This window comes from Colobus angolensis, unplaced genomic scaffold (assembly GCF_000951035.1).
Source record: "Colobus angolensis palliatus isolate OR3802 unplaced genomic scaffold, Cang.pa_1.0 Scaffold2, whole genome shotgun sequence".
NCBI lineage: Eukaryota > Metazoa > Chordata > Mammalia > Primates > Cercopithecidae > Colobus > Colobus angolensis.
This window is the reverse complement of record NW_012115154.1, coordinates 10,455,413-10,479,858: the sequence shown is the minus strand read 5'-3', so window position 1 is coordinate 10,479,858 and position 24,446 is coordinate 10,455,413. Positions and strand designations below refer to the sequence as shown.

General features: G+C 39.7%; 1 protein-coding gene across 1 annotated transcript in view; it reads right to left on the bottom strand.

The window, feature by feature from the left end:
* Positions 1-24,446, bottom strand: part of MGAM2 (maltase-glucoamylase 2 (putative)) — a 117,549-nt gene that overhangs the window by 47,659 nt on the left and 45,444 nt on the right. The window contains exons 16-31 of the mRNA XM_011941323.1: positions 24,303-24,419; positions 21,067-21,221; positions 20,829-20,913; positions 19,832-19,888; positions 18,923-19,047; positions 17,775-17,863; positions 16,979-17,028; positions 13,931-14,098; positions 12,704-12,859; positions 11,462-11,683; positions 9,100-9,254; positions 7,900-8,068; positions 7,219-7,315; positions 6,588-6,700; positions 5,999-6,124; positions 3,580-3,708 (exon numbers count right to left, since the gene is read on the bottom strand). Coding sequence (XP_011796713.1) covers positions 3,580-3,708; positions 5,999-6,124; positions 6,588-6,700; positions 7,219-7,315; positions 7,900-8,068; positions 9,100-9,254; positions 11,462-11,683; positions 12,704-12,859; positions 13,931-14,098; positions 16,979-17,028; positions 17,775-17,863; positions 18,923-19,047; positions 19,832-19,888; positions 20,829-20,913; positions 21,067-21,221; positions 24,303-24,419 — 2,013 coding nt within the window. The remainder of the gene's footprint in view (positions 1-3,579; positions 3,709-5,998; positions 6,125-6,587; positions 6,701-7,218; positions 7,316-7,899; positions 8,069-9,099; positions 9,255-11,461; positions 11,684-12,703; positions 12,860-13,930; positions 14,099-16,978; positions 17,029-17,774; positions 17,864-18,922; positions 19,048-19,831; positions 19,889-20,828; positions 20,914-21,066; positions 21,222-24,302; positions 24,420-24,446) is intronic.

Below are 24,446 nucleotides of genomic sequence, written 5' to 3'. Positions count from 1 at the left end.
CCAGAGCAATCAGGCAAGAGAAAAAAATAAAACGCATCCACATAGGAAAAGAAGAAGTCAAACTGTCTCTCTTCACAGATGACATCATTCCATATCTAGAAAACCCTAAACACTTTGCCAACAGGCTCCTAGAACTGATAAACAGCTTCGGTAAAGTTTCAAGAAACAAAATTAATGTACAGAAATTAGTAGCATTTCTATACATCGATAATGTTCAAGCTGAGAAATCTCAGATTAGAAATCTCAAGTTAGAAATACCTCAAATTAATGATCCAGCTTCACACCTAGAAGAACTATAAAAACAAGAATGTTTTATAGTTCATCAAGAATGCAATCCCATTTACAACAACAACAGAAAGGATAAAATACCTAGGAATACATCTAACCAAGCAGGTGAAAGACCTTTACAAGAAGTGCAAAACACTGTTGAAGGAAATCAGAGATAACACAAACAAATGAAAAAAATTTCATGCTCACGGACTGGAAGAATTAATATCATTGAAATGGCCACACTTCCCAAAGCAATTCATAGATTCAATGCTATATCTATTAAACTACAAATGTCATTTTTTGCATAATTAGAAAAACTATTCTAACATTCACATGGAACCAAAAAAGAGCCTGAATAGCCAAAGTAATTCTAAGCAAGAAGAACAAAGCTAGAGAAGAACAAAGCTAGAGATATCACATTACCCAACCTCAAAGTATACTATCAAACACCTACAATTATTATCTGATCTTCAGAAAAATTGACAAAAATGAGTAAGAAGGAAAGAATATTTTATTAATAAATGGTGCTGGGATAACTGGCTCACCATATGCAAAAGAATGGTACTGGACTCCTACCTTTCACTATATACAAAAATTAACTCAAGATAGATTAAAGACTTAAATATAAGATCTCAAACTACAAAAATCCTAGAAGAAAATCTAGGAAATGTTCTTCTTGACATCGGCCTTGGCAAATAATTTATGGCTAAGTCCTCAAAAGCAATTGCAATGAAAACAAAAATTGACAATGGATCTAATTAAAATAAACAGCTTCTGCACAGCAAGAGAAACTGTCAACAGAGTAACGAGGTAACCTACCAAATGGGAGGAAATATTAGCAAGTTATGAATCTGACAAAGGCCTAAAATCCAGAATATATATGGAACTTAAATCAACAAGTCAAAAACAAACAATCCCATTAAAAAGTAGGCAAAGGACATGAACAGGCACTTCTCGAAAGGAAACATACAAGTGGCTAACAAACATATGAAAAAATGCTAAGCATAACTAATACAGAAATGCAAATCAAACCACAATGAGATACCATCTGACTTGAGTCAGAATGGCTTTTGTCGGAAAGTCAAAAAATAGATGTTGGTGGGGCTGTGGAGAAAAGAGAACACTTAACACACTGTTAGTGGAAATGTAAATTAGTTCATCCACAGTGGAAAGCAATTTGGAGATTTCTCAAATAACTAAGAATTGATCTAACATACCACCCAGCAACCCCATTACTAGGTATATATCCTAAGGAAAATAAATTATTCGCTCAAAAAACATATGTACTTGTATGTTTATCACAGCATTATTCACAAGAGCAGAGACATGAAGTTAACCCAGGAGCCCATCAATGGTAGATTGGATAAAGAAAATATGGTGAATATATACCATGGAATAGTACACAGCCATAAAAAGAATGAAATTATGTTATTTGCAGCAGCATGGATATAGCTGTAGGCTATTATTCTATGTGAATTAATGCAGGAACAGAAATGCAAATACCACATGTTCTCACTTATAAGCGAGAGCTAAGTATTGTGTACACATGGACATAAAGGTGGGAATAAGGGACACCAGAAACTACAAGAGAGGAGAGGGAGGGAGTGGGGCAAGGGTTGATAAACTACCTGTTTGGTACTATGTTCACTACCTGGGTGATGGGTTCCATCATATTCTGATATGGTTTGGGTCTGTCCCCAGCTAAATTTCATCTTGAATTCTCATGTGTTGTAAGAGGGACCTGGTAGGAGGTAACTGAATCATGGGGGCAGGTCCTTCCCTGCTGTTCTCATGACAGCGAGTAAGTCTCACGAGATCTGATGGTTTTAAAAAGGGGAGTTTCCCTGCACAAACTCTCTTCTCTTGTCTGCCACCATGAGAGACATGCCTTTCACCTTCTGCCATGATTGTGAGAACTCTCCAGCCATGTGGAACTGTGAGTCCATTAAACATCTTTCCTTTGTAAATTGCCCAGTCTCAGGTATGTCTTTATTGGCAGCATGAAAACAGACTAATACATACTCCAAACCTCAGCATTACATAATACACACTTGCAACAAACCTATATATGTATATACTGAATCTAAAATAAAAGTTAAAAAAAGTTTAACCCTGAATTATTTAAATAAACAAATAAATAAGATGTTAAAAACCCTTGTAGGAATTTAAATATGACATAAGTGATTTTTTTCCAATGACATAGAAATCTATTTTTACAAAGAGAGTTGAGAAGTAAAAGAATGTATTGGTGTTTCTCCATACAATTCTTGAGAAAAACTTTTGCTAGTGTTTGGAAACAACTCCTGGAGATAAACCAGGTTAATAAGACTTAATCTTCAAGCAGGGAGAGCCAATTTATTGTGTTTCCAGAGTAAAATAGCAATATTCCTCAAAAACATGAAACTTCTTTACTGCCCTCTGTGTCCCAATGTGTCTATCTAAAGTAGCTTTCCCTGTTCACTCCATCCCATACCTGCCCCAATTATTCCCTATAATATTATGCTATTTCACAATTGTCATATAAATCACTACTGTCTGAAATTATCTTTTCAAATGTTTATTGGCTCTCTCCCTCCATTAGAATAAAAACCTTGTAAAAAAAAATGGCACTGTCTTGCTAATTTAGACTATGCATGCACCCTCACATATGCACACACAACTTGTAGAAGAGTGGTTTTCAAATATTGTGTTCAATAAATACATGAATTAGTAAGTGAACAAAAGTCACCAAATAATACTGTAATTTTTTGGAAGCTAGAAGGGAGAATCATTTGCAGGTAATTACCTCTGCATTTATCAAGACGCAGCTTCCTAGTAATATAATAAATTGGTATTCTGGATCTTAACTCAATTGTAAGTTTAAGAAGAAATGTCACCTGAGCCTTACCATTTCTGAGTGATGATACAACGTAAGAGATTTTTGAACCCCCTGAGGTAAAGATGAGACTAAGATACAGCTATTTTTCCTGAGACATAGCCTGAAACAGTGAGATGCCTTTTTTTTCCTCTATCTCCAGTGCTTCAGCCCACAGTTGTTCTAACTCTACCAAGAGAACAATAATTATATTCCAGTGACAGTTACAGAAAATAAACATTATAATGTATCATATTTTAAAAGCCCCTTTTCATTTCTTTCTTTCATTTGCTTTTAAATTAAAAATAATAATTATAGATTCACCACAAGAAGTTGCAAAACAAAAAAAAAGTACAGAGTGCAGGAACATTTCTTGTACCCTTCATCCAGTTTCCCACAATGGTGCTATTTTTGAACCATGAATATGGAAGGATCTAATCTGTCTCAATACCTACCAAAATGAGAATAAATCTCATGCCATTTTTCTTCATTTGCTCAATCAGAAGACTGAGGTTTTCAAAGTTGGCACTGAGGGTGAAATCCAGCTTCCGGTTCATGTAATCGATGTCTACATGCTGGACATCCTGCAGAAAGAAGCAGCAAGGCGCTTGGAACCCTGCAGAAGGTGCCCTGCAGGTCACAGTAACTGCTCTGCCAGGCCCCTGATCCTGCTACCTGCCTGCCCCAGTCCAGGCCCCTCTTCATTCCTCATCTCATTACTTCCCTCTGCTGACTTTTCAATTATGCAGATTGAAATTGCTTTCTGATGCCTGCATGTAGTTCACCTGTGCCCATCCTTCTCCTTCTGTTTCCCCAGTTGGAACTCTATCCCCTTTCCTCTCCTCAATTCATGTCTTTCCTACTCTTCAAATCTCCAACTCAGTCTATCAAACAAAGTTCTAATTGAAATGTTCAAGGGTAGAAACTGGGACTTTCCTAGGAAAAAAACAGGATTGTATATCTGGTTTTTTTCTACAGTAAATACAGCTGATTGAAAACTCTCAATAAACTAGGTACTAAAGGAACATATCTCACAATAATAAGAGCCATAGATGACAAACCTACAGCCAATATCATACTGAATGAGCAAAAGCTGAAAGCATCCCCCTTGAAAACCAGCACAAGACAAAGTTGTGTCTCTCACCACTCCTATTCAGTGTAGTATTGGAAGTTCTGACCAGGACAATCAGGCAAGAGAAATAAATAAAAGGGCCAGGCATGGTGGCTCATGCCTGTAATCCCAGCTCTTTGGGAGGCCGAGGCAGGTAGATCACCTGAGGTCAGGAGTTTGAGACCAGCCTGGCCAACATGGTGAAACCCCCATCTCTACTAAAAATATAAAAAAAAATTAGCTGAGCGTGGTGGCCCGTGCCTGTAGTCCCAGCTACTCAGGAGGCTGAGGCAGGAGAATCACTTAAACCCAGGAGGTGGAGGTTGCAGTGAGCCGAGATCGCACCACGGCACTCCAGCCTAGGCAGCAGAGGGAGACTCTGTTTCAAAAGAGAGAGAGAGAGAGAGAGAGAGAGAGAAACAAAGGCATTCAGATAGGAAAAGAGGAGATCAAGCTATTCATATTTGCAGATGACATGATCCTGTATCTAGATACTAGATCTTGTCATATAGACAAGATCCTACATATAAAACTCCATCATCTCAACCCAAAACTTTCTTAAGCTGATAAGCAACTTCAGCAAAGTCTCAGGATACAAAATAAACGTACAAAAAACTCTACCATTTCTATGCACCACCAACAATCAAGCCTAGAGCCAAACCACAAATGAACTCCCATTCCTAATTGCCACAAATAAAATACCTAGGACTACAGCTAACCAGGGAGGTGAAAGATCTCTACAAGGAGAACTACAAACCACTGTTCAAAGAAATCAGAGATGACACAAATAAATGGAAAAACGTGCTCAAAGATAGGAAGAATTGGTATCATTAAAATGACCATACTGCCCAGAGCAATTTATAGATTCAGTTCTATTCCCATTAAACTACCATTGACATTCTTCACAGAACTAGAGAAAGTTATTTTAAAATTCATATATGTAACCAAAAATGAGCCTGAATAGCCAAGCAAATCCTAAGCAAAAAGAACAAAGCTGGAGGCATCAGACAATCCCATTTCAAACTATGCTACAGGGCTACAGTAATCAAAACAGCATGGTACTGGTACAAGAACAGACAGATAAACCAATGGCAAATAATAGAGAACCCAGAAACAAGACCATACACCTACAATTATCTGATCTTCTACAAAACTAACAAAAACAAGCAATGGGGAAAGGACTCCCTATTCAATAAATGTTGCTGGGAAAACTGGCTAGTCATATGTAGAATGGAAACTGAACCCCTTCCTTACACCAGCATACAAGAACTACATTATTTTATAGCTTTCTTGAATGTCTAGATCTCTCTATGCAGTACCAACCCAGGTTTCTGCACATGAAACTTACTCAAACCATGATTGTTGAATAATAACTAAAGTGGTTAATATTTAGTTGAAAAAAAAAAAGGAGTTGCTTCTTTTTAGCCCAAAGGGATAGTCCCCTGCATTGCCATATGACCCCAGGTGAAACTTGTTTGGTAAAACAGAGACTTGTGCATAAGCCAAAATTTGGAGAAGAATAAACCAGCATGTTACTAATGTTGATTACTTTGGTAAGGTATATCTATGGATTTTTTCATCCTGTAATTTTCCTATTTTCTAATTTCTGTTTAATAAGTATATAGTATTACAGTATACACAAAGAAAAAAATTCATGGATGTATCAAGTTATCTTTGATAAGAACATCATAGCACTTCTAATACAAAATTAGCCGCAAATTCCTGTAACTGATTACACCTAGGGCTGAGTGAGGGTTTCATACATAGGGAATCTGGGTTGCCACCATTGCATTATACAAACTGGAGATTTCAGCATCATTCTGGTATCCATAGCGACTCAGCTGGAATCCCAAGGCCCAGTATGGAATCATTGCTGGCCGACCGATCAACTAGAATAAAAAGAAAAATGCATCCAGATGGACTTCTTAGGGAAGAAAAAAAGTGGTTGACTTATACTTGAATCAACTTGAGTGTTTCTGCTAAGTACTGTCTAAGAGGCCTCAACCAAGAAAGATAAGAAAGTCCAATAAATGTGGAGCAACTACGGACATGTGGAATGATAGAAACATTGTAATTGGAGTTTTTTTATATTCCAGAGTTTTCATTCTAGGAAACCTGAGATTTGCTGGTTATTACTGATTAGCAATTCTTAGATAGGCTGTTTAGCAAGTGAGGGACACATGGGATATTAATATGGCTTTATAGACCATAATACTAAAATACGATTTCAGCAAAGGCAGTAATAATCTAGTAGTGACACTCAAGGATCAAAAGAAAAAACTGCCTTATCTCAGTGCTAATAATGTGGTAACAGCATTTGACAATATATTGATGGACAGAATGGCTTCTAACCTCGGTGTATTGCTGAGTTACAAGTTCAGGGGTTGGCCCCAAAACAATGTAGAAGTCCAAAATCCCTCCAGTGGTGCGGTATGTCAGGGCAGGAGTGGGCTGTAATGTCACATCTGTAAGAAAAACAACATACATGAGGCACATCCTTGGAGGTGTAAATCACCCAGATAGAAAACCTGCTCTAAAATTTGCTTTCTTCACACTCTCTCTTTGATACCTGCCTTCTCTAGGAAGTCTGCTCTAAAATTTGCTTTCTTCACACTCTGTCTTTGATACCTGCCTTTTCTAGAAAGTCTTCTCTCATTCATTAGAATCAGAGGTGTATTTGCAGGTACCCCAAATGTAATATGCAACCTCAACTACTTTTATCACTCTGTGATTAGGAGCCAAAGTTTCACAGTAAAATAGGCTATGCCAGAGTAGGAGCCATAATTGGTCAAAATTCCACGCTTAACACCTGATCCAGAGTTCTTAATAAATCTTGAATAAATAGATGAATAAATGGAAAGCCAGTTTATTTGTTCCATTTCCCTTGCCCCCTGAATGCCTCTATTTGTATTGATAATCCAGGTCAAAATAGAGTGGTTACAGCTGTTTCTGGCGGTGCACAGGAGCTGTGCCTCTGCCTTACCCATAGCATTGCTATTTAGCAGGAGCACTCCATGGGCACTACCATCCTCCTCCAGTGCCATGTAGTAAGGGTGGACACCATAGGAATTCTTCTTGTACTGGGAGTCATGAGGGTAATAAACAAAAAGAAAATTCAAGATATTGTTTTCATACCATAACCCAAACAGCAAACTCTTACTCATCATTAAAGATTCAGCTCAATGTCATGTCCTTTGTTGGGCCTTCCTTGACCCTCCCTTCTACTCCAAGTTAAAAGCTGTGTCTTCCCCACTTCATGCCTTCCTCATTTATTATTATTTAATTCAATGATATATTATTACATAATCCAGTGATTCCACTGTGCTATCACTATTTCCACTTCTATTTCTCTCACTAGCCTATAAGCCTCTGGAGAGCAAAGAGAGTGTCTTATTAAATCTGTAGCTAAGCACTTAGCAATGTGCCTGACACATAGAATACATTAAGTAAAAGTTTGTGAGATAAATAAAATTCATAATTGACAGAGGGAAATATATATATATATATGCCTTTTCGGGACAAAAGAATGTGACATGTAGCCTATTACAACTGAGAGCAGAATATAAGATGAAGTTGATGAGCAAGGTATCAGATATAAGCGTAAGGATTAAAAGAGATTTACACTGAGAGAAACTGATTGCTAAGTTTATTCCATTGTGCCTACCGCAGGTGGCTCATCGCGAGCAAACATTCCCCATGTGTTCCAGTTCATGTTTCGTCTGAAAGTCGGGTGCTCAGTTTCCCCAAAACCATAGATGTACTGAGAGGGCAGACGCGTAGAAATGGAGAGAAACATGTCATTGAAGGTGAAGCCAGGGAGTTGAGAATCCCAACTGCAACACAAAAGCAGACCACACTGAGCTGGAGACCACTGGCCAGAGCTACTTGGAATGTGTTTGGAATGTCTAGTTGATTCCAAAGCCTCCTTAATTATTGCAGGTTCGAATACTGTGACATGACCCAGAGGTCATAACAATGGCCCTGACTCAGGACCAAAGTTCCATGTTCACATTTCTGTTCTGTGGTTTGTCAGACTGAGATCTACTTTTCTGGGTCCTTGAGAGCAAGGGCCATGACTCATTCTTCTATTTATTTCAAGTTCTCAGTGCCTGGCTTATCAGCTTGAGTAAATATATAGATAAACAAATAGGGTTTAAGCAAACTTTCCAATAGAAAAATGTGAAACTCTTAGAAGAACTTCTCGAGTTGATCAAAGGACTTCTTACCAAAGAGGGCAACAGAGAGCAAATCACTCGCATAGCCAAAGAGAAAAGACATACACAGGAAGGCAAAGGTGCACACACAGGTGACAGCTTCTACTGCGACAGGGAACCTCGCCCCAGGCAAAATCCAGACCTTCACTTCATTCTATTCAGCAGCAGGACAAGAGATGGGAGATGACAATTCCTTTTATGCTTAACATTGTGAAAAGGCTTGAAGGCTTCTGTGTCCACAGAAGCAAACATTACAAGAAGTTATTTCTTTCTCCTTTTTAACATTTGCCCCTCTCTCCTGCCTCTTATTATTTCTTCATAAGACATAATATGGAACTCATTTGTATCTTAGGTTATCTGCTGTACTTATTAAATAGAGTTTTCTGTTCTACTTAAGAACATTAAGTAGAACATGTATTTTTCTTTCTCTGAAATCAAACAATACTTCATTTCTTTAAACTTTGATTATTTTTGTTAACAACTAACCAAAAACAAATTACCCATTAAAGCATGGGAAAAATAGATATACTCTAACAAATGCACACATGTTTCCACAGGGTCTCTGAGATTAATATTTCACTTGAATTAATTGTAACCACTGTAATTAAATCTAGAACTACTCTAATTAGAACCAAATAAATAGTGCTTACATCACAGTGCTGGAGTTTTTGCGTTGGATCTGGATTCCAAAAGGATTGTTCTGAATCCTGACATCATACAGACGGTTTTCAGGGTCACCAACTGGTTGGGGAGGAGTGTTCAGTGGTACTGGAACCTCATACCTTTTATTACTGGGGTCATAGATCTGGCAAGAAGAGAGAAGAAAACTTTCTAGTAGGGTCTCAGACCTAAAACCCCTCATGCCACCCCATATAATTCAGTTTCCACGTTTTTGACCAGTTTGCACCGTATCAGTAGGCATCAAACATCCCCAAGCAAATGGATGTGAGGCCTGCCTGCCCACAAATGGATGTGAGGCCTGCCTGCCCACTGTGCCCCATACAGATGCTGAAGTTCAAAAATGCCTCAGTAAAACCCATTCAAAGCCAAGGAGGGCTCTTCCTCTAAAGAACTTGTGGTAGAAGGGGATAGAATTTCATAAATAGAATGTGTGTGTATATGTCTGTAAGTGCATGGCATGCAGACATGTATGTGCATAGAACTGTGTAAATTTGTATGTGTGTATGCATGTTAGGAATTAGAGAATTGAGTTTTCATGTGGACTCTGAGATCTCCTTACTGTTTGAGCTTCCAGATGTTGCACAGCTTTCCCATTCCTAAAGTTTCTTTTCTGTATCCACCCCTTGTTCCTACTTACCTAACAGGACTGACATGTGGGAAGAATAAAAGGAATGAAAAATGTTATGCAAGGACAAGGAGTATCACCATTATGAGTGACTATCCTCTTCCTCATATTATTAGCCCCAAATTTGTGCTTAGGTGAAGGTTTTCTTTTTTCTTTCTTTCTTTTTATTATTATTTTTTTTAGATGGATTCTCACTCTGTCATCAGGCTGGAGTGCAGTGGTGCGATCTTGGCTCACTGCAATCTCCACCTCCTGGGTTCAAGTGATTCCCCTGCTTCAGCCTCCTGAGTAGCTAAAACTACAGGTGTGCACCACCACACCTGGCTAATTTTTTGTATTTTAGTAGAGACAGGGTTTCACCTTGTTGGCCAGGATAGTCTTGATCGCCTGACCTCGTGATCACACACAGGCGGATCACACCTGCACATTGGTTAAATAAAATATTATTAAAATTAATTTCACTTTTAAAATATACATTTAAAAATGTGTCTACTGGAAAATATGTGTGGTTCACACTGTATTTCCAGTAGACATATTTTTTAAGTGCGCATAGCAGTAGGTCTCAAAGTTTGGTCTCTTGACCTGCAGCACCAGCCTCACCTGGGAGCTTGTTAGAAATACAGATTCTTGAGGCCAGGCGTGGTGGCTCACGCCTGTAATCCTGGCACTTTGGGAGGCCAAGGCGGGTGGATCACCTGAGGTCAGGAGTTCAAGACCAGCCTGGCCAACATGGTGAAACCCCATCTCTACTAAAAATACAAAAAATTAGCTGGGCGTGGATGCGGGTGCCTGTAATCCCAGCTACTTGGGAGGCTGAAGCAGGAGAATCGCTTGAACCTGGGAGGCAGAGGTTGCAGTGAGCCGAGATTGTGCCACTACACTCCAGCCTGGGCAACAAGAGTGAAACACCATTTCAAAAAAAGGAAAAAGAAAAAGAAATTCAAATTCTCAGGCTAGGCCCCAGCCTAGGTCTACTGAATTGGAAACCTTAGGGTTGAGGGCCGGAAATCTGGGTTTTAAAATGGTTTGAAGGTGATTCTGATGCATGCTGCAATTTGAGAATTACTGCTAGAGAAAATAATTCCAATATTGCAATTAAGTTAATGCCCCTCATATGAGTTTGCCACAAAGCAGATGCATTTTTCTCAGGGCTAAAGGATGATTCTTTGATGATGTTTGTGACCTAGAATACTCATCATTATAGGGAATTCACGGTCCTCATAGATCTAAGGTCACATCCCGGCTCTACCATCTACTTTATGACCTTTACCACTCTCCAGGTCTTAGTTCCCTCATCTGTAACATGAGGGATTTGGATAAAAAGCTGTTTCAGCCAGGCACAGTGGCTCATGCCTGTAACCCCAGCACAGTGAGAGGTGGAGGGAGGTGAATTGCTTGAGGTCAGACATTTGAGACCAGAAACATGGCAAAATCCTGTCTCTACAAAAAATACAAAAATTAGCCAGGTGTGTAGGCGCACACCTATAGTCCTGGCTACTTGGGAGGCTGAGGTGGGAAGATGGCTTGAGCCAGGGAGGTGGAGGTTACAGATTGTACCCCCTCCACTCCAGCCTGGGTGACAGTGGGAGATCCTGTCTTGAAAAGAAAAAAAAAAAATGTTTTAATTGTTTCAATGACTTCTATCCATACAGAATCGTAAGTTAAAACTCCATATTGAGAACCAGAATCTGCAACATGGGCCTTACCTTGACCTGCAGCATGGTTGCTGTGTGATAGATCACGTTCAGGCGGAGGAGGCTGATCTGTGCAGAGACAGAATCAGAGGCGGCAGCAGCAGCAGCTGACTCAGAGGCCATCAGTAGGGAAAGGTTTGCAGTCATGCTGGTGTTCAGGTACTGAATGTCACTAGCAGCATAATTAGGGATGGTGTCATAGTAACAGGTGGGCACTCCAGGAGTAGATGTGTCCTGGAACAACAGGAGAAAGTCTTGCTCAGCCTCTGATACAACACTGAGGCTGTCATTCCCGAAGGAGTTGATTAACACAGACTAAGTCTCTGATACCGTGTCCACGGTTATGGATTGAATTGTGTCCCCCAAAATAGATGCTAAGTCCTAACCCCTGATACCTGTAAATGTGACTACTTGGAAGTAGGGTTTCTGCCATGAACAAATTAAGATGAGGTCATTGGGACAGGCCCTGATCTGATATTACTGGCATCTTTATTAATAACAAAAATTTGGACATAGAAATAGACATGTACACATGTGACTGTGAAGACAGAGAATGGGGTGAGGCATCTACAAGCGAAGAAATACCCCCAAAGTCCTCAGAAGGGACCAGCTCCACTGACACCATGATCCTACTTCTAGACTCCAGAATTTTGAGGGAATAGATTCCTGTCGTTCTATGCCACTCAGTTTGTGGTACTCTGTTACGGTAGCCCTAGCAAATGCACACACCCATTTTTTAAACACACACATTGACCTATAATGAGTGAACAGTGACAGAGCAGCAGGAAGTTTGATCTAGAGACAGGAGCCTCCAGGCAGGGTTCTACTCCCCGAGTCCTTATTGCCTCCCATGTAATCTAGAGGAAATCACTTGTTCTTTCTAGTTTCCATCTTCTCTATTGTTCAAATAGAGAGGAACAGCCTGACCTTATGTTTCCTGTTTGTGTTCTGCAATAGACAAAACAAGATCGGTTAAAATATGCAATGCATAATGCATACCCAATGTATATTATTATGTTTAAAACTGGGTTTTTAATGATATGGTTGGAGTGGCAATGAAAATGGCAACAAATTTCTTCTGATCTGGGATATCTGGGGAAAATACTGATGACCTATTATGCAGAATTGGCAAAAGGCATGTTGCACAGTGTCCTGGTTTTCTTCAAGCCACAGACATTTGAAAAGTGTTTTCTAGGTACCTAATTACTTGTGGGACAGTTTTTACAACTTCCTAATCTGTTTCTGGTCATTTACCTCCCAAAGACACCCCCGCTGCCGACAACTCTCCTCAGAGGCTGTTGGATCGTCAGGGTAGCAGTTGAACTTCTCCAGGTCACTGACAGGAAGATTCCACCTAATAGAGAATTCTTGTCCCAGTACCAGTCCTTGGAGATCAGTGATGGTTACCACCTGGGGAAGGAGACAGTCACAGTGACAAAAGAAGGGAGGGAAAGGCACCCAGAAGGAGTTCTTGGCTGCAAGTCTGGAAGTCAGGACAAGGGCATCTATTCCTTCCTCCAAAACCACTTTGTCATGAGATATTTGGAACTTGGCTGATTCCTGGGCTTTCTCACTTCATGGAGTCATTGTGGAAGTGTTGGATGGGAAGAGTTTTCTTCATGCTCATGAGTGCAGATCACAGGCAGGACTGTCATTGTTAGGCTTACTGTCCTCTGGGTGTGATGCTTATCAATTTAATAAAAGTAGTAATAACAACAATAGCTAAACTTTATGGAGCATTCACACAAGCCAAGCACTGTGATCACCACTTAATAAGCATGATCGCCATTAATCCTAGAGAACAGTTCCATGCTGTCCATGTTACGACTATCTCCATTTTACAGAACAGAAAACTAAGATACAGAGATACCTAATACCCTAAGAGCTGAGATTGGAGCCCCATTCTGCCTAACTCTAAAAATCAAACTCTTACCTTATGCTATATGTCTTGTCAACATGGAAAGGGGCTGATCTAAGAAATAATGAATTTCCCAGACCTTGAAATATTCAACTAACAATGTAAGGGAATCATTCAATAAGAGCAAAACTGGATTTCTCCTTGTGTTACTCCACTCACATTTTATTAATGGCATGCAAATAGCCTAAAACAGTAAGGACAAATATCAACTGTTTCTCAAAGAGATTCTCCCTTCAATGAGAGGATAAACGTGTAAATACCATTACACAATCTATTCACTATGTCACAGCTGGGATCAGAGTGTCTCATTTTAAGTGTGCCCAGAGAAGAACTTCCTTCTCTCAGGCTTCCAACTCCCACTATCTTCTACAGAGCCCTGATACAAACAAAGCAGAGAGGTCCTTCTTTAGCATGCACATGTTTCTCCTGCATCCTCCCTGTGATATGTTAGACCTCCCAGCAAGTCAGTTGTGTCTGACTGCCCACAGTCAAAAGCAAAGTAGGGCTGGCTGTCAGAGCCAGGGGTTCTGGAAAGGACCCTGCAGAATGGAAGGATCTCTTACCTTTGTGGAAGCATTGTAGACAACGCTTGGACTGGAGGTGGCGACATTATTCAGTAAGACGGTAAAATCAGCTGGCTGTTTGTCCATTCCCAAGATTGTGATTTCTGTAAACATGAGGTTGTCAGTGTCCGTATAATTATTATTTATAATATTTGCTCGTAGATGGTTCTGGGAGGAAGAAAAAAAAAGTCAGATTAGAAACCAGGTACTTCAGACTCTTATTATCCCTAAATACCAGTCAATGTCTCATTTTCTGAGATCCAAGCTGTTTCCTTTTCTTTGCAGTTTCAAATGTTGCTAGGTCATCATCCCTAGGGAACTCGTTCACTCAGACTCTTATCAATCTTAAATTTTTAAGTAATATTTCATCTTCCCTTTGGTTTGCTGGTTCTCTATTGATTCTATTACTCAGAAAATTTGTCCCTGACGCTGTAGAATTTTCAAGCAGACAAGATAGGTACTCACACAGTAAATAAAAAGATACAAGACTCATTGGCACACAAAGATAAAGACACACACATATACACCAAAAGGGTCCAAGTAAGTTTTTCCTTTTATTTTACTAATAATGATGATAAGAGCTAAGAGTATTTGAGTGTGTATTATATGCCAGGCACTATGCTAAGCATTTTACATGTATTATTTCATTCAGTTTTCACAGCAGACTATGAGGTTGAAGCTATAATTACCCTGATTTTTCAGATGAGGAAACTGAAGCACAGAAAATTAAATAACTTATTTAGGGAACAAAGGTGACACAGTTGAGCTATGACAAAGAAGAAGGTAGAAATTAAGACTGAAGAGAAAAGTGGCAGTTTGATAATTTAAAAAAATTAGAATTCCCATACATATATGCCCAAATGATTTTTTACAAAGACAGATTTTTCAACAAAGATGTTGGGGCAACTGGACATACACAGGCAAAAGGTCGAACCCCAACCTAAATCTTACATGTTATGTAAAAATTAACTGAAAATAGATTACAGATTTAAAAGTAAAAGGTAAGACTATATTTTTTTAGAATGGGAGATAATATTCAGAATCTAAGTCTTGGCAAAGAGATCTTAAACTTGACATCAAAAAGCACAATCTATAAGGAAAATAATGATAAATTAGATTAATCAAAATTAAAAATGTAAATATATAGATGGTAAATAGACATATGAAAAGATGTTCAACATCATTAGCCATCAGAGAAATACAAATTGAAAACACAATGAGCTATCACTACACATCAATCAGAAAAGCCTAAAAAAAAATAGCAACAATATCAGATGCTGGCCATGATGCAAATAAATTAGATTACTCAAATGTTGCTGGTGGAAGTGTAAAATGGTACAGCTGTTTTGGAAAACAGTTTGGAAGATTATTGTAAAACTAAACATGCACTACCATAAGACCCAGCAACTGCACTCTTAGGCACTTATTACAGAGAAATAAAAACTTATGGCCAGGCACGGTGGCTCATGCCTGTAATCCCAGCACTTTGGGAAGCCGAGGCAGGTGAATCATGAGGTCAGGGGTTTGAGACCAGCCTGACCAACATGGTGAAACCTCGTCTCTGACTAAAAACAGAAAACTTAGCCAGGCGTGGTGGCGCGTGCCTGTAATCCCAACTACTCAGAAGGCTAAGGTAGGAGAATCTCTTGAACCCAGAAGGCAGAGGTTGCACTGGGCTGAGACCGTGCCATTGCACTCCAGCCTGGGCGACATAGTGAGACTCCATCTCAAAGCAAAACAAAACAAAAAAAAACCAAACTTATGTTCACACCAAAACCTATACATGAGTGTTAGTGGCAATTTTAATTTATTTGTAGCAGCTCATGACTAGAGCCAATCCAGACACTCTTTATCAAGTGAGTGATTTTTAAAAGGTGGTACATCCATAACTTGGACACCACTCAGCAATAAAATGGAGCAAGCCGTTGTCACACACAACTTGGATGGGTTTTGAGGCAACTATGCTGAATGAAAAAAACCAATCCCAAAGGTTGCAAACTGTTTAATTCTCTTTACAGAACACTCTTGAAAGGATAAAATTATAGAAATGGCGAACAGATGATTGGTTGCCAAGAGCTGAGGAGGGATAGGGAGAGGAAGCAAGTGAACATGCTACTAAAGGGCAGCAGGAGAGATCTTTGTGCTAATGAAATGTTCTGTATCTCGACAGCATCAGTGCTGGCATTCTGTTTGTGAAATTGTGCTATAGGTTTATAAGATGCTACCATGGGAGAAACTGGGCAAAGGGGTATATGGGAACTCTGTGCTAGTTCTTACAATTGCATGGGGATCTTTAATTATTTCAAAATAAAAAAGTTACTTTAAGATATATATTATATCTTATATATATAATATTATATATATTTTATATCTCCAAGTAGATCCATTTTTATAGATATAGATGTAGATACATATATATAATATATATATATATATATTTAAAAGAAAGGAGAAATAAGAGAGAGAGAGACTGCCTCAAAAGAAAGTTCTGCCTATACATGAACAGGCTTCTAAGAAAACCACATCAGAATTCCCTCATTTTCTGCTAGCCTTGCTGCTTTTTATTCCTCAGTCCCCTTGGGAAATAGATATGAGGCAAATGATGTTCTGTATCTTCCAGCCTTTGAAAGTCACTGCTTGATACCTGTGCCAAAGGCCAAGTTTTACCTGCTACGAAGGAGAGCTGTTATGGAAGAACCTTAAAAAGGTGCTACACCACTCACTAACCCACCCACACCTCATATACACTTGCAAACCTCAAAAAAGGCACATCTTGGAAGCCAGCACCCATCACATAAAACTCAAAGGCAATCATGTTTTTTTTTTCCAGGAAAAAACAGTTCTGCACAGAACTCATACCGGTTTTGTAGCAGCTTATAAGCCTGACACACATTAAACACTTTCATGTTCATTTGATTCCTTTTTGGAATCATGACAGTAAAACCCTGTCTCTGTTGCACATAACCATGTGTCTATATTAAACTACAAATTCAAAGAGCCATCACAGTAAGGAACATACGCTGTGTGTTCCTCGAAAAAAGTACTTACAGAGGTAACAGAGAAATCATATAGAATATACTTCTTTTCAGTTACAGCATCTAAAAAAGAAAGAGGAGCACCCGTTACTATGAGAAGCCATGCAGCTGGGGAGTCCTGCTCTTCTCTTCATTTCATCTGGAATTCCTTTACCAACCATCTAGTTCTGCTCATCTGAGTTCTGTGCATTTTTTCTTTTTCAAACTTCTGCAAATATTTCCTGGACCATTTTCTCTAAATTCACATGTCAGTCTGTGGCACTATTTCACTGGCATGTAAAACATTTTGATTTGCATTATAGTTATCTACATATGCATTGTATCTAACCTGCTGGATCATGAGTTCCTCAAGGTCAACACAATACATACTAATTCCATGTAGGACAGGATTTTTATATAACCACGTAAGCTCATGTGAGGTGTTTACACGGAAACCTTACAGTGAAAAGACACACTATACAAATCGGATATTTCTTCCACAAACTAAAGCAGTATTTTCCAAAGCTATTAAAAAAGTGTATTATCTGTTATTAATAATAATATCCAAGAAAGAGAATAATTAAGCTAAATGCAATAATGTCAGTTGCTTTGGTAGAGTCAGTAACACATAATTTGTGCATTTGAAGTCTATTTGAATGCATGGTACTTGGCTAATGGAATTTTCAGAATGGATTTTAACCCATTGATTCTAAGCTACAGATGTAAACGACAGTGCCAGTAGGACTAGTGCCATATTGGGCAGCCTGTGATGTCTAATTTTCAGGGAGAACCACAGTGATCCACAGAAGTGGTGTCTTGAGAAAGTCTACCTTTAGATACACCGTCATCCCAGTACAGCTCCCCCTTTGCTTCTCTCTTATAGTCCAAGGCAATGATGAGTCCCAGGGAATTCCTCCGGCTGTAAAAGAGTAGTTCCCAGTTTCAGCAAATGTAGATAAGATGGAACTATGTGAAATCAGCCGCCTTCATGCCCCAGGGACAGATAATCCAAGAGTCTATACCAGAAACTAAGTAGATGTTGATATTGGGTGGACACATAGGAGCTGGGTGTGGGCAGGCAGCAGGGATTGATAGTGAGTGGACATAAAGGGAAGGGTGGATAGAGGCAGTTCTTACTGAAAACTGTTTGGGTTGCAATACATAATATCAACAATTAGCCTTGTTAGGTGCTTAGCATGTGCCAGGCACTCTTCTAAGTGTCCCACACACATAATTATTTATATTAATTCATTTAACCCTCATAATAACTCTACAAAGTTAAACTATCATCATCTACAGTTTACCAATAATAAAAAGAAGCACAGAGAAGTAAGTTGCCCAAGGTAAACACAGCCAGTATGTAGCCCAAACCAAGGCTTGAACCCAGCTTCTGTAGAATCTGAGCTCTTGACCCCCAAACAATGTTGACTTCCACGTGATAACTTTTATCTCCTATTTAGCTCAAATTCTCTGACACAGTAGGGAATATACCTAAGGACAGTTTCTGGCCATAGGGAAATCCTCCTCAGTGATTATTTTGACTAGTTCTATAACCTGATTCAATCCCAAAGTGAAGGACTCTGCAGATGTCCTTAGTAGACTACCATCTACTAAATAAGGACTACCACGTGATAACTTTTATCTCCTATTTAGCTCAAATTCTCTGACACAGTAGGGAATATACCTAAGGACAGTTTCTGGCCATAGGGAAATCCTCCTCAGTGATTATTTTGACTAGTTCTATAACCTGATTCAATCCCAAAGTGAAGGACTCTGCAGATGTCCTCAGTAGACTACTATCTACTAAATAAGGACTAAGATGCCAATTTTGGATCAGCTTTGAAAGGAGTGGGGGATGATTACTGATGGGTGACTTACCCCTTGGCTCATCCACAAAAATCCCTATTTGTCTTTCTCATAATGCCCTGCTCCATTAGAGCACCAGAATAGTCATACCTTAGAAGAGTGAGGAGCTTACCTGGCTTCTGTGGTTGTGTTCGGCTTTTGAGTGGGAAATATGTAGCCCCCCCGCAGATGAAGTCCTATCTTATCACCTGGGAGAAGCATATTCACCAACTGCTTCCTCCATGGGATGGCCACTCCCTAATCAGCAACAAAAACAACAGATCAGGTAATAAGTTGTTTCAGCTAGGAGGGGCCTTAGATATCATGTCATTCAGTTGACATATTTTAAAGAAGAGACAAACAGAGACCCCCAAAATGAAGTGACTTGCTGAAAGCATATGGGTAGTAGAGGGCAGAGCTGACACTCCAACCCCCTTTATTTATTTACATTACATCAAGCTGTCATTCCACACCTGGGCTTCAGTTTCTAGGCTATCACAGCCAAATGGCAAAGCCTAGTCCTGATAGCTACGCAGTATCCAGGTTGATATAATGAATTTCCATAAACTTACTCCAGTTATTCAAATTATTTCATCGTACATTTGGAAAGGCCTTCTGCTATGGTCTGAATGCCGGCGTACCTCCAAAATTTATATGTTGAAACTTAATACCCAGAGTGATAGTATTAAGGGGTGGGGCCTTTTGTGATATGATTAAGTCATGAGGGAGGAGCAAGGAGGCGCCATCAATGAAGCAGAGAGTGCCTTCACCAGACATGGAATCTGCCAGCACCTCGATCTTGGACTTTCCAGCCTCCAGAAAAGTGAGCAATAAATTCGTGTCATTTACAAATTACCCAGTGTAAGGTGTTTTGTTGCGCCATCCTGAACCAACTAAGATGCGTTTCTCACAGAAAAAGGACCACAATCAACTAACTATAAATCTTGTACTATTATTCTATGGTAAGCTTCCAAGACTGCTGCTTTAGAATTGACCTCTGCTAGAGGCAGGTCTCTGAGCCAACCGGGGCTGCCTTACTTACTGTCTCATAGTCATACCAGGTGGCATCAGGTATGTATGCTTTCACTTCGTCCACACCCTAGGTAAACAATGAGTAGCATTAGCATACCCCACTCTACAGTTTACAAAACACCTCCAAGCATCATTGCATGTGCTTATCTGAACAATTCTGAGAGATGGTTGAGATCATCCCATTCTACAAAGGAAAACACAGACACTTAAAGGTTGAGCAACTTACCCAAAGCAGAATGTAGCTAAAAATGATTTGTTTTGCTCAACGCTGCTGCACTTTCTAAGAGAAGCAGAGAGCATCCATTCACTGAGTTAGTCACATAATTTGACAATTGGGAGGACAGTGAGCCAGCCAGGCCTCAGGAAAGTCTCCCAGCAGAGCTGCTGGTTGGTTAGCAGGACCTGTCATCAGATGGTGTGGCTAAAACACCAGCTCAAAGGGCCTTTGACATGGGTACATTGGCAATATTTCATATTTACAAGCGGATCAGCATAATCCTTCTGATCCTTGCCCCACACTTTGCCACTCACCCCTGCTTCCAATCACACTTAATAGGATACACATGGTCCTTCTTCAGAGCATCACCTTCCCTTTGCCCAGCACTCGTCTCTCCCTCCCTTCTCGTCTCCACAGGTATTCTCTCTTCGCAGCCCAGCCTAACCCAATCCAAGAGCACACCTGCTCTGGACAAAGGAAAATATAGACAGATGTTCAGCACACACACCCCAAAGTATTTAAAGCCATTGTTAGTGCTGCAGCCATATGCCTAAGGACTTAGGCTTTAATTTTAAGGCAATTTTACAACATGAAAATTGTTTTGTTTGGTGGGGCAGTAGGACCAAGATTACTAGTTTTTTAAAAATTTCCAAACTTTCATGATCTCTCTCATTTATATTCATATTTTGATATAAATGCAGTCACAGATACTCAGAAACCAACTTATCCAGCTATAGAACCACGAGGACAAGTGCAATACCCCCTTTCATTGTTTAGATTATAAACATACTTCATATAAAACAGGCGTGATGAGGAGTCCAGGTCCCCATAAGAACTGCTCATGCACATCCCATGTGGCTGAGTCCTGGTAGAACCTAGTAAAGAGGCAGCACAGTGAAGGCAGGTGAAGTCTCCAAAACAGGACAACAGCACATTATGTAACAAGATCCTAACTAAGCTTGCTACCACAAACAAAGTCAAGTGAAATTACAATCAGAAGGGGAGTCTTTGAGAATCAGGAAACTCACTCATGTACAAGGGGCCTTGCTACCGTCTCTCCCCGTGTGTGAGCACGGTAGAAAAGGGTATAGAGATAGGGCAACAAGGTGTAGCGGATGTTCAGATAATGTCTGGAGGAACTCAGCAGCAGGGAATCAGCACCAAAGGCAGCAGGATCCTGGTCCTAGGAGAAAATGGGAAGGAAGGGCTGAATATTTCTTTCCGTCATAGTTCAGAAGTTCTCTTACAATAAGAAGCTTTCCCAGATGAAAGTAGCCACTTCCTCCAACTTGGAGAACATCAAAGCATTTATAGAACTGAAAAGATACTGATCCTACCCCCTCATTTGACACACGAAAAAACAATATCAAGGATTATATGACTTTCCCAATGGAGAATTGCAAGCAAGTGGCAGAGTTTAAATTTGGTGTCTATCGGCCGGATGAGGTGGCTCACGCCTGTAATCCCAGCACTTTGGGAGGCCGAGGCAGGTAGATCACGAGATCAGGAGATGGAGACCATCGTGGCCAACATGGTGAAACCTTGTCTCTACTAAAAATACAAAAATTAGCTGGGTGTGGTGGCATGTGCCTGTAATCCCAACTACTCGGGAGGCTGAGGCAGAATTGCTTGAACCAGGGAGTAGGAGGTTGCAGTGAGCTGAGATCGCACCACTGCACTCCAGCCTGGCAACAGAACGAGACATTTAAAAAAAAAAAAAAAAAAGTTGATGTCTGTCCTCTGAGGGCAGTTTGCAGCATCCCCAGAGTGAAATGGAAGCCCCACAGAGGTTGCCATGGAGATAAAGTGGGACCTGCCCCCTCCAGGGTTGTTCCAATTTATTTTATATGTTGAGGTTTCTCATAATATTTTATTTGGAAAATAATATAAGTTGTACAACTACTAAAAAAAAAAATCCATTGCCTTATAAGCCACATTGCCTGCCACCATGGTCTGTAATCCATTATTTCCTTTTCATGTGCTTGTATGAATTTTAATTTTAACATTTTATGTCCAGTTTAATCTGTAATGTTTCCACCATCGACATTTGTTTTATTTTCCCTATCCCAAAGACTAGTGACCGCTATTTGTTCTTTGACATACATTGTGCAAATAAATTATGAAGATGTTTTTTAGCAGATTTTATCCAAGAGTAAAAAAATAACCCTTTAAAAGAAAAATCTAATTTTCCTTGGACCCAGAGATAGAAATTTTCCATCAATGGTCGGCATTCATTTTGTTCATTTCCCAAGTAATTTGGAAGATGCGCAAGATATACACGTCATCTTTTGACTTGTCATCCTATACTGTGTTACTGAGAATCAGTTTTGGATAAAGTTACCCAAACTTTTTTTTTCTTTTACTCCCTAAGAGGCCCATTTCTCCCCTCTAAATAGAATGATTCCATGAGATCACTCTATGCACCCAGTGTAGGGCTCATGAAAACTCTGAGGCCAAATATTAAGGACAATAACACTCCACAGCCTCCTCACCCTGGTTGTCAACCGAGAAAGTCCAGAGCTGTGCTGCCCACTATGGTGGCCACGAACCACATGAAGCTGCTGAACGCTTGAACTGTGTTTATTGAGACTGAGGAAGTAAACTTTACATTTTATTTGATGATAGTTACTTTAAATATAAATCTTAAAACTGAATCAATGTAATTTTTTTTTCCATTAAACCAACTTTATTGCTTTGGTAGAAAAGCATTTTACTTCAACTGCATACAAAAAATCTTAGCATACAAATTGAGATATGCTACAAGTGTAAAATGCATGCCAAATTTTGAAGACCGAGTAGAATGAAAAGGATATAAAATAGCTCGTTAATAATATTTTGTGTTAAACACAGGTTGAAATGATAATGCTATGTAATACACACACACACACATATATATATATATACATATTGAGCTATATAAAGTATTTTTAAAATAATGTCCCTGTTTCTTTGTACTTTTTTTTTTGAGACAGAATTTTGCTCTTGTTGCCCAGGCTGGAGTGCAATGGCGTGATCCTGGCACAGCGCAACCTCTGCCTCCCGGGTTCAAGAGATACTCCTGCCTCAGCCTCCTGAGTAGCTGGAATTGCAGGCATACACCACCACACCCGGCTAATTTTGTATTTTTAGTAGAGACAGGGTTTCTCCATGTTGATCAGGCTAGTCTGAAACTCCCGACCTCAGGTGATCCTGCCACCTTGGCTTCCCAATGTGCTGGGATTACAGGTGTGAGCCACCGCGCCAGGCCTCTTTGTACTTTTTAAGTTTAAACTGACATAGGTGACTGTCCTTATAATTTTATTGAATAGAGCTAGTTTAGTCAAAAGAAAACATGTGTTTAAGCCTAGCTTCCTGGGTTATCTGAGTGCCCTCATCTATGTAAGTCTTCCAGGACATGGCTGCATGAAGAGCACCCACCCACCTGCTCCCAGCCACTTGCTTAGACATTTAGAAATAATTCATCTCTCTCTAGATCGTAAGTGGCCAGAATAGCCCAGGGATAAAATACCTTGAAGGTTTGACTTTTAACCCTTCCTTGGTTAAAGACAAAGTCAAGAGCTGGAGCTAAAATGATCATTAGGAAGTTATTCTAATGAGCCTACTAAGAGTTAAACCACTCAATTGAAAATATTTCAACTTAAAATTACTTTACTAAAAGAAAGGACATCTCACCCTACTTGCGTCTGCCATCATCATAACCACCTCCTTGGGGGGACTTTGAACCCACTTCTATGTACTTGCCCATCAAAACTACTATTTTGGGTGGAAGATCCTAAAGGTAGAATGAGTCGTGAGAAAGAGTTGGTAAGTCCTCCCAACTATTCATAGAAAGGTAGAATGTTTTAACAAGGTGAAAGAAATTTTGAGATCACTGGCCTAAGCCTCTTTAAATTCTTTCTCCTTACTCCTCCATACATATGAGGGATTTCCCTTGTATCAATTGAAATAAAATACCAACAAATTCCAATTGCCCTATCTTATATAAGGTAGTAACAGAAGTGATGGCAGCACCATAGAAACTTTAACGAATCTTCTCACTTTGCTGGTGAGTTTCCAAGAATAAAACCATTCAGTATATACATACCCCTTCCAACGCACCCTCACCTTGATTGCTACCCTGCTGTTTAAGGCCATGATGCAAGACTTTTTTATCCTTCTTCTGCAGTTAGTGCCAACCTGTAGTACCATTTTCCTCAAACCCTCTTTAAGAGCCAGTAGATTAGCTAATCCAAAAACTTTCCATCACTTCTCTTGGTGACCTTACCCTGAACCCAGGCCCATTGTGATTCCTTGGTAGTGGATAAAATGCTCCAAGCTGCATCCACCTTCTGCAGAGCTCCTCCGTGACATTGTTGGTATAACCACAGATGTTGGCACCTACCTGGAGAATTAGCACACATACAAGCAC